This window comes from Stegostoma tigrinum, chromosome 1 (genome assembly GCF_030684315.1).
Source record: "Stegostoma tigrinum isolate sSteTig4 chromosome 1, sSteTig4.hap1, whole genome shotgun sequence".
In the NCBI taxonomy this organism is placed as follows: Eukaryota; Metazoa; Chordata; class Chondrichthyes; order Orectolobiformes; family Stegostomatidae; genus Stegostoma; species Stegostoma tigrinum.
Window position 1 is genome coordinate 169203308 of NC_081354.1, and position 10976 is coordinate 169214283.

General features: G+C 42.3%; 1 protein-coding gene across 1 annotated transcript; it reads left to right on the plus strand.

Moving 5' to 3' along the window:
• Positions 1-225: 225 nt before the first annotated feature.
• LOC125454419 (taste receptor type 2 member 136-like) lies at positions 226-1197 on the plus strand. Its single transcript, XM_048535183.1, has one exon. The coding sequence runs from the start codon at positions 226-228 to the stop codon at positions 1195-1197; it is 972 nt and encodes a 323-aa protein (XP_048391140.1).
• Positions 1198-10976: the final 9779 nt, after the last annotated feature.

Here is a 10976-nt window from a genome sequence, read left to right on the forward strand (position 1 = left end):
CACACACCTTTGGAGGGATGTCCTCTGCTGGTTTCTATAGCAATGTGAGCAAGAGAGTTCACCCCCTCCGTCACATTGTCACAGAATATAAATCACCATGTCAACTGCTGGTGCCTGGTGAATCGCAAATACGCTTTGGCGACTATCCTCCTCCCACCCCCGGAAAAGAAAGAGAAAGAGAAAGAAAAAGAGAGGGAGAGACGGGGTGGGGGGAGATAGAAAACGATGGTAGATGGAGAAGGGATCCCTTTTATGCTGGTGTTCGTGGTGACAATTGTGTTGGGTACAACGGGGAACATCATGGTCCTTTTCGCGTTTATCAGCGTTGCCGTGAAACAGAAACGTTTCCCACCGCTGGACAGAGTGATCGTCAACAAGACATTCGTCAACTTGTTACTGTGCTTCTACCAAGGCATCCCCAGAATGCTGACATGCTACAGGGTTGAGTTGATGCAGGAGACAGGCTGCATCATCCTGGTCTACCTGAGTTCCTCGCTGAGGTGCATCAGCATCTGGTCAGTTTCCAACCTCAGTTTCCTGCATTTGATCAAGATCAAGCGGCCCAACTGGGCTTTGGTCAATTACATCCTCAGCCACCAGAGCAGGTACGTCAATGTTTCCATCAGCGCCCTGTGGCTCACCAGCTTCACTTTCTACATCCCGTACACCATGGACAAAATCATCCGCTTGTCGCAGGACCAGCAGAACGGCTCAGCCGGCTACCTGCCCAGCACCAGCTGCAATAGCCTGGTTAGCAGCTCGGCTTCTGACATTGTGACTTATATCTCGGTCAGCCTGGACCTGATAGCTATCGTCTGGGTGGTGGTGCTGAACGTTCTGATCATCCAGCTCCTCTGCAAGCATCAGAGGAGGGTGGGGGTGGCAGGGCAAGGGTTAAATCCCGGGAGCAAGATCACCCTGCAGGCTACCAGGATCCTGGTCTCTCTCCTCTGCATCTACGTGACTTGTTGGATCTCCAATGACATCGTCTGGATTATGCTGATTGCAAAAGTTATGCCCGATCAAGGGCAGAACCAGACCTTGAAGTACACGTCCAGTTTGATTTCCTCCCTCTACTACACGGCCAGCTCGTATGTCCTAGTTTTTGGACAGAGGAATGTCAAGGATGTGTTCACTGCGGTCTGCAGGCGTTTGAAACAGAGGAAAGCAGCGCATTTCCAGGATGTGGAAATCTAGCTGGTCTGACAAGTAGAGGGAGGACTCAGACCTCGGGCAATACAGAGAGATAGCAATCCGTGCCCAGCCTACAATGTAGGTAAGGATGAAGACTGAAGGGTATACAAGGCAGCTGTGTGAAATTGCAAAGTACTGTAACTGGAAAAGGCCATTCTGCAGGACAGTGGAGGATTACATGAAGAACATAGAGCCATACAGCATAGGGAGGTCTTCCCAGCCATGTCTGCACCTGCTGTTTGGTTGAGCTGTTTGGTTAATCCCCATCCTGTGCTCTTTCCTCACACTCCTGGAGGAAATAAAAGAATCCTTCCAAGTATTTACACAATAGTCTTTAAAATGTTATTATTAGATTGGCTTCCTTCACTTTTTCAGGCACTGTCTTCTGGATCACAGCTAGCTGCTTGGAAAACAAGGGTTCATAGAAATTATGAGCAGGAACAGGCCATCTGGACCATTGAGCCTATACCACTATTCAATATAACCATGGCTGATCCTCTATTTCAACCCAATATTCTCTGCATACCCCTTCATACCTTTAATATCTAAAAAGTTATCAATGCCTTTCTTGAATATACTCAGCAACCCATCCTCCACAACTTTCTGCAATAGTGAATTCCACAGGCTGACCACGTTCTGAATGAGGAAATGTTTCCTCAACTGATTCCTGAATGGCCTGCCCTGTGTTCGGAGACTGTGTGCTCTGGCTCTAGGCACCCCAGTAAGGAGGAGCATCCGCACCCTGTCCCCCAAACTTGTCTGACCAACCATGTTAGAATGTTATACATGGCTTTGGTGCTTTCACTGATCATTTTAAATCTGTGTCCTCTCTGACCTCTCTAATGTTTAATGTGCATTCCATTCTGAGTTGAATACCATCAACTAAAGTGCACTACATGAATCTGTCGCATCCCCATGATACTTGCTGCATGTCCATCATCTTATACAGATGGAAAGATGTTGCTGCCATGATGAGGCCTAACTAGTGTTTGATCAAGTTCAGTGTAATTTTGTTATTTTAATTCTTTTTTTTAAATGAAGCCAAGCATTCCTTATGATTTTTGAAACAGTTTTCTTAACTTGCTCTGACACGCTGAAAAATCTGTGTCCAAAAATCTCCAGGGTTCTTTAAGACCATAAGAATTATGAGCAGGAGTAAGCCATTCAGCCCTTCAAGCCCATTCTGTTATTCAAACAGATCCTGGTTGATCTGTACTTCCTGCATTTTCCCTGTATCACATGATGTTTTTCAAATGTCTCAGTGTCAAACACAACAGTTTTCTGGGCAGTGAACTTCAAAGATTCACCGTCCTCTGAGTGATCTCAAAAATTGTATCATTTAGTTCATAATATCTTTCCCATTCTTCTTACTAAAATGTATCACTTCATCCATCACAGTCCGATAATTTTAGCAGTCGTCAATATCATCCTCAGGCTGTCACTAACCTCTTCTTTGCTTGCTACATTTCAGAATTTCATGTCACCTGCACACTTTGAAGTTATGTCCTCTATATCCAAATCCCACCATTAGTTTATATGAAAATGAGAAATGTTCCAAATTCCCCAACCCTGGGCAATGCCATTGCCAACTCTCCTCCAGTCTAAACAACAACCATTCACCACTACTCCTTGCTTTCTGTCCCTGAGCCAATTTTATGACCATGCTAATATTTCCTCTTTAATCCCTTGGGCTTCGAGTTTGTGAACAAGTCAATTAAATGATACTTTGTCAAATGTCTTTTGAAAGTCAATATTCAATACATTAACCTTATCATGTCATCGACCTCCTACATTACTTCATTGAAGAACTCAACTGAATTAGTCAGATATGATTAGTCAAAATACTCCATGCTGACTTTCGTCGGTGAAGCATCATAGAATATTCTCCATTTACCTGGATGAGTGCACTCCAGCTTCACTCAAGAAACTCAACACCACTCTGTACCCTAAACATTCACTCCCTCCATCATTGGCTAACTGACAACTCCTTCCAAAACCATGGCATGTACCATCAAGATAAACAAAGGCAGCAGGTAGAGTACCACCATCTATAAGTTCCCCTCGAGGGCATGTGCCAACCTGACTGGAACTATATCACCATTCCCTCATTGTCACTGGATCAAAATCCTGGAGCTCCCTTTCTAACAGCACTTTGGAAGAACTACTCTGCATGGTTCAAGAAGGTAACTCACTACCATATTGTCATAGTTAGATATAGTTGTTGGGGGCCAAAGGAATCAAAAGTTGTGGGAGAAATCAGGAGTAGGGTTTTGAGTTGGATGATCAGCCATCATCATGTTGAATGGTGGAGCAGGCCTGAAGGGCCAAATGGCCTACTCCTGCTCCTATTTTCTCTGTTTCAAGGGCAATCAAAGATGGGTAATAATTGCTGGCCTAGTCAGCAATGCTCCCATCCAATGAACAAAGAAAATAAAACTATTCCAAATGGCAGAGATAATGGGAACTGCAGATGCTGGAGAACCCAAGATAATAAAGTGTGAAGCTGGATGAACGCAGCAGACCAAGCAGCATCTCAGGAGCACAAAAGCTGATGTTTCGGGCCTAGACCCTTCGGCTTGGGTCTAGGCCTGAAACGTCAGCTTTTGTGCTCCTGAGATGCTGCTTGGCCTGCTGTGTTCATCCAGCTTCACACTTTATTATTCCAAATGGCAATTAGTTTTGTCTCAGTTTATTGGCTCTCAAAAATGCTCAGCCAGTGCCAGTTTTATCATTCTCATTTTTCTTGAATGGTTTGTTATTAAAAATGGGCTCGTTTAAAGGCCAGTTGACTGCAATTTTAAACCCTATGTGCGGCTTGAATCTATTTGAACAAAAGAATAAGTTAACTTTTTAACCAAAGAAGAGCAAATTAGAAAACAACTTTTATGGCATTAAGGATGCTATTATGCTGTTCTTTTATGTTGCTGCAAAGTTATAGTTTTGGAGTAGATCAACTATAAAATTGGAGGTTAAAGTATGGAGCATAATGCTTATTCCACAACCTGAGCTTTCTGTCAATAATTCTTATTTTGAATTCCTTGTAACAGTGTGAGGTTCTTAACTCTCTTCTATCACTTGAACAGTTAATCTAAAATCTATCCATGAACATACAAACAACTACCACTTGAGCCTTCAAGTCTGCTTCACCTTTCAATTGGATCACGGCTAATCTGATTTTAGCCTCAACTCTGCTTTCCTGCCTGAAATAATTCTAAGAGGCCAGCATCCCATTCATAAAGTCAAACTTTATTTACATGTGCTCAAAGCTAATCCCGAGAATGAAATGAGTCTCTGAATCTCCTGTTTATATCTGTTAGCCAGGGCTCCCTGATTTGCTCAGTTAACATCTCCAATCAAGGATCTCATAGTTAATGATATTCACCCAGCGCTTGTTACAATCACCACTGTGCACATCCCTGATAACCTTTCATTCCCTTGGAAATTGACAATCTATCTGATTCTCCCTTAAAAGAATTTCCATGCCCTGCCTTTCAAGGAATGGAATTCCAAAGACTCTTCGTGGTCTGTGAGAAAGAAATATTTCATCATCTCTGTTTTAAATGGACACTTCCTTATTTTTAAACTATAAACAGGCTCTAGATTGCCCACTAGAGGAAACATTCTTTCAACATCCATCTGGTCAAGTTCCCTCAGTATCTTGTAGTGTATGTCATTCTTCTGAATTCCAGTGGATACTGTCCTAGTGTGTCTACACTTTCCTCATAAATCCATCTGTTTATTGCAGGTATCAGTCTCATAAACCTTCTCCAGATTGCTTCCCTTTGATTTGAAGCCAGTGAAACATCTAACATCAATGTGGTGTCAGTTTTAAACATACGAATGGGTTCAAAGAAACAAAGAAACCTACAGCACAGGAACAGGCCCTTCAGCCCTCCAAGCCTGCGCTGATCAAGATCCTTTGTCTAACCTGTCATCTATTTTCTAACGGTCTGTGTCCATTTGCTCCCTGCCCATCCATGTACCTGTCCAAATATATCTTAAAAGACGCTAACGTGTCTGCGTCTACCACCTCCGCTGGCAACGCGTTCCAGGCACCCACCACCCTCTGTGTAAAGAACTTTCCACGCGTATCTCCCTTAAACTTTCCTCCTCTCACTTTGAACTCATGACCCCTTGGGGTTCCTGAATATTATATATTTATGCAATAGATTGAGACATACAAAATGTTGAAAACTGATTGGTGAGAGTGGAATTTCAGGAACATGCTTTGTGCATGGACAGAGTCCACGCCTGTACTTGAGAATTTGATTTGCAATTGGGTGGTCCAAATTGCATTCTTCTTAATGGGATTTAGTCCCACTGCAATCGTGCTCACGGTGCGACAGCGCAATTACATTTTTTGCACTCCAAGCAAATAGAATAAAATGTATAAAATTGCCTGTTAATCAGTTAAAATAATAGAGTAAAAATTATTAATGGGCATGCCATTACTCCACAATCTATTTCGTTGTTTTCCTTAACTTTATTTACAGCAGCATTGCTTATTCTAAATGCTTCTTTCCTAGAACCCCACAGATGCAAAACTTTATTACATCCTCAGTCTTTTCTTTCTCTCCTACCTGCTTTTGAATCTCTACTATCTTGTCATCTAACTATACCTAGTTCTTGGGATATCACTGTTTTGAGCTTTGATTGTGTTCTGGACTATGATCCTTGAATTTTCTTCTTTCTGATTAAAACCAGTGGTTACATCTATTTTACAACCCTGTTTTATAGCTTGCTGTAAATGGCACTGAGCACTGAGCAGCAGCAAAGGCTGTAATTTGCAGTAAAATAATGATGAGTCTACCAGTGCCTATTGATATTACTACATCCTCCTGTGACACATGCATTGAAATGTGTGAATCAAGAGATTGCAATTGGAGAGAGATAATGGGAACTGCAGATGCCGGAGAATCTGAGACAACCAAGTGTGGAGCTGCATGAACACAGCAGGCCAAGCAGCATCTCAGGAGCACAAAAGCTGACGTTTCGGGCCTAGGCCCTTCATCAGAAAAGGGAGCTGGGGAGAGCGTTCTGAAATAAATAGGGAGAGAGGGGGAGTAATTGGAGATGGCTTGCCCCTTTGTAAATTGTACAATCAGGATAACTTGTTGTGAGATGCATCAGTCAAATACATAGAATGCTCATGCAATTGCTGTATTATATGTATGAAGCTCATCTGAAAAATTAGGGCTGTAACAAAAAAAAACAAACAATCCTTGATCCATTTGTGTACTATACCTGGCATAACAGTGAATTCACTATTCTAATTTACACTTGCTTGGTCAGATTCAGCAGTGTTCATTAAAAAGTGCTGTTTGGTTAAGGAAAAATTCAGCTACTCCCCATGTCAGCACAGATTCCAAGTCCCCTGCAGAAGGGGTTACACTCTTTCAAGATTTGGTTGATTGGAACTTCGAACCCAGTAACACATAGAAAGAAGGTAACCTGTGTTTGTTGTTTACTGCAAAATCCAGTTCTTTGAGTGGTTCACATGGCATTTGCAATAGGCCATGAGGATCCCCAGCGGAATGGAACCTAATACACAAGTCTCACATTCAATTGCATTTCCAATACTGAATCCTTGAATTGCACCCATTGGCTCCTACTGACCAGAAACTTAAGTTAACCAACCAGAAAAGTGCCATAGCCACTGTAGTAGGTCAGAGACTGAGTATGTGACAATTACCGGCCCACTGCTTGACTCATCAAAAGCCTCCCTAATGCATAAGCGGCAGGCACTAGAAATAATCTCTGCTTGTCTGGAATCTTGATACTATCTAGAACAAAATATTCTGCTTGATCACCATCCTATCTACCTGTTGAAACATTTAACTCTTCCACTACTGGAGTACCAAAGATGTACACCATCTGCTGGATATCTGCGGCATTTTAAAAAATTCATTCATGGGATGAGGGCATTGCTGGATAGGCAACATTTATTGCCCATCCCTAATTGCCCAGAGGGAAGTTAAGAGTCAACCACATTGCAGTGGGTCCGGAGTCACATGTAGGCCAGACCAGGTAAGGATGGCAGTTTCCTTCCCTAAAGGATATTAGTGAACCATCAAGATCGCATGCATAGCAGTATCAATTTCAATTTCCCCTTCAGAGTGAGCACACCATCCTGACTTGGAAAGGTATTGCCGTTCCTTTACTGTTGCTGTATAAAAATCCCGGCATGTCTGATCCAATTGCATCGTGGAAGTAACTTCGTCACAAAGACCACAACCATTCAAGAAAGATTGCTTCCTATTCATGTGTGGTTGAGCAATCAATACTAGCCTTACCAATGGTGCTCAAATTTCAAGAATAAAATTGGAAAGGTTACTGGTGCTGCACTGAAAAAATACTAAATGGCATTTGCCTTAGTGGAAACCTGCTTTCATCATTAACGGTACCTTATTTTATTAAACTATATATGCTGATTAGTCTAAATTGCATGTTATCATGAGTCTAACTAAAATGGTTACCTGTAGGTTCAGCTTGGATGCCTCCATAGTGGGCGACCTCTGTAGGTGCCTGCCTCCCTCCTGCAGTCTCATCCATGCTCAGTGGCCCAGAAGAAGGAGCACTTTGTGTCTGCTGGTATTTGAGACAATGGGCACTCGAGGGATTGGACGTTTCATGGACACCGTCAGTGATATTATTGAAATTATAAATTGTATATGTTTCCATTGTTTAATGACTAATTTTCAATGGTTGTGTTTATGAAAAGAACCATTCTGAGGAAGGTTCACCAGACCCGAAATGTTAACTGATTTTTTTCTTCACAGATACTGACTGCCAGACCCGCTGAGCTTTCTCAGCAACATTGTTTCTGTTGCTCTGCAGACCTCCTGTGCAGTGTAATCTGTATGCCTCACTCTTGCTAAACACCCTATGCTCTGTATGTCCTTGCTTACTATGATTTGCCTGTACTGCTCGCAATCAAGATTTTCACTATACTTAGGCACATGTGACCACATCAAATCAAATCAAATCTCTCAGTTACTGCCTCCACCTTGTAGCTACTGGCGTAGATGACACTGCAGCTCCTCCTCAATGGTCCATCCTACCAGGACCCTGTCTAAGCTTACAGGTACAAAGATCACTTGCCCCACTGCGGTATGAACATCTCATTGAGAAAATCACACCAAGTCATTTACCCCAAACACAATTAATAGTATCTGCCTCAAGGAGCTGCTCCCAACACCACAGGCCTAACATTCACAAGCAATATGTTCAAGTCGTGTGCCTTTTTTGAAACACCTGGTAGCTTGATGAGTTCATAGTTTTCTGTTGTGGTACCTACATCCCATGAATGATTAAAATATGAAATTATCCGATATTATAACAGAAAAATAATAGGTTAAACTCAACATGTGCATGGCCTGAGGGCTCACTGACATGAACCTGTGCCACCCACTGTGTGCACATATTTAGTGATATAATAGGAACAACATTTGCATAAGAAGGGTCTAGGCCCGAAACGTCAGCCTTTCTGCTCATCTGATGCTGCTTGGCCTGCTGTGTTCGTCCAGCTCCCCACCTTGTTATCTCAGTTGTTGCTGTTTTTATAAGGTGCAGTGATGTGATTATCGTGTGAAAGTTGCATTTACAGTTTTAACTCTGTAAAATGATACCTCAGCATAACAGTTGTGATGTGACATCTAAGCAGTTTGAAGTATTTCCATTATTTATTTGAGACAATAAAAATGAATTAATTCTAATTCTCCCATCTTTTGTTGATTGCACAAATGTAAATCGATGGGGTAGAGTAAGCCTTAATATGCCAGTGATATAATGACCTGTTTGAGGACAGTTACTAATGACGATGATTAGCTCAAAATTCCTCTTTCAAGATCAAATGGATGTGGAAATTGTGAAAACATCTGGCTTTGAAACAAAAACAGAAATTGCTTGAAAATCTCAGCAGACCTGGCAGAAGACAGCGAGTGCTAGTAGAAGGAAAATATTCTGCCTGGAAGTCAGTGGTGAGTGGTGTTCCACAGGGCTCTGTCCTTGGGCCTCTACTGTTTGTAATTTTTATTAATGACTTGGATGAGGGGATTGAAGGATGGGTCAGCAAGTTTGCAGACGACACGAAGGTTGGAGGTGTCGTTGACAGTATAGAGGTCTGTTGTAGGCTGCAGCGGGACATTGACAGGATGCAGAGATGGGCTGAGAGGTGGCAGATGGAGTTCAACCTGGATAAATGCGAGGTGATGCATTTTGGAAGGTCGAATTTGAAAGCTGAGTACAGGATGAAGGATAGGATTCTTGGCAGTGTGGAGGAACAGAGGGATCTTGGTGTGCAGATACATAGATCCCTTAAAATAGCCACCCAAGTAGACAGGGTTGTTAAGAAAGCATATGGTGTTTTGGCTTTCATTAGCAGGGGGATTGAGCTTAAGAGTCATTAGATCTTGTTGCAGCTCTATAAAACTTTGGTTAGACCGCACTTGGAATACTGCGTCCAGTTCTGGTCGCCCTACTATAGGAAAGATGTGGATGCTTTGGAGAGGGTTCAGAGGAGGTTTACCAGGATGCTGCCTGGACTGGAGGGCTTATCTTATGAAGAGAGGTTGACTGAGCTCGGGCTTTTTTCATTGGAGAAAAGGAGGAGGAGAGGGGACCTAATTGAGGTATACAAGATAATGAGAGGCATAGATAGAGTTGATAGCCAGAGACTATTTCCCAGGGCAGAAATGGCTAACATAAGGGGTCATAGTTTTAAGCTGGTTGGAGGAAAGTATAGAGGGGATGTCAGAGGTGGGTTCTTTACACAGAGAGTTGTGAGAGCATGGAATGCGTTGCTGGCAGCAGTTGTAGAAGCAAGGTCATTGGGGACATTTAAGAGACTGCTGGACATGCATATGGTCACAGAAATTTGAGGGTGCATACATGAGGATCAATGGTCGGCACAACATCGTGGGCTGAAGGGCCTGTTCTGTGCTGTACTGTTCTATGAATCTTTGAATCTATCTGTGGAGAGAAATCAGAGTTAACGTTTAGGGTCCAGTGACCCTTCCTCAAACAATTCTGAGGAAGGGTCACTGGACCCAAAATATTAAGTCTAATTTCTCTCCTCAGATGCTGCTGCCAGACCTACTGAGCTTTTCCAGCATTTTCCATTTTGTTTCCGATTTCCACCATCTGCAGTTGTTTCAGTTTTTATTTGGCCTTAAAACATATAGCATATAACAATATTTTTTCATTCGGAAGTCTTACTTGGGCAGAAACAGGCAGTATTCATTAAAAGAGCAATTTCATCCTTCATCTATATGTTTTACGGTACCATTCTGACTAGTCAAAGTATAAGCCATAATTCAATAATCCACTCTACTGAAAGAACTACTTACTGAGACATTGTGTCTGAAATTTCTTCATTGATACTCACTACAGTTTTTCCAAATCCCTTCAGACACCAGGCAGCTATCACCTTCTCACGTCTCTGGGACATCCTGCCCTTGTTTCAATTTCTTCATCTGTACTACTCAGTGAAGCCACACAAATACAATGTAAAGATGGACAGTTAAAGTTCCACAAAGCCAAGGAAGAGACTTTACACAGGTCCACCATTCACTGAGATCACGGCTGAGCTGATTATCTCCAAGTCTGTTTTCCAACCTTTTCCCTTACTGATTAACTAATTAGTACCTTGGATAGTTTTAGCAAGACTTCCCTATTTTTATATTCCAACACCTTTGAAATAAAGGTCAATGTTTCATTTGCCGTCCCTATTAACCACTGAACTTGGGTGCTAGATTCTTATGATTCATGTAGAAGAACTCTAA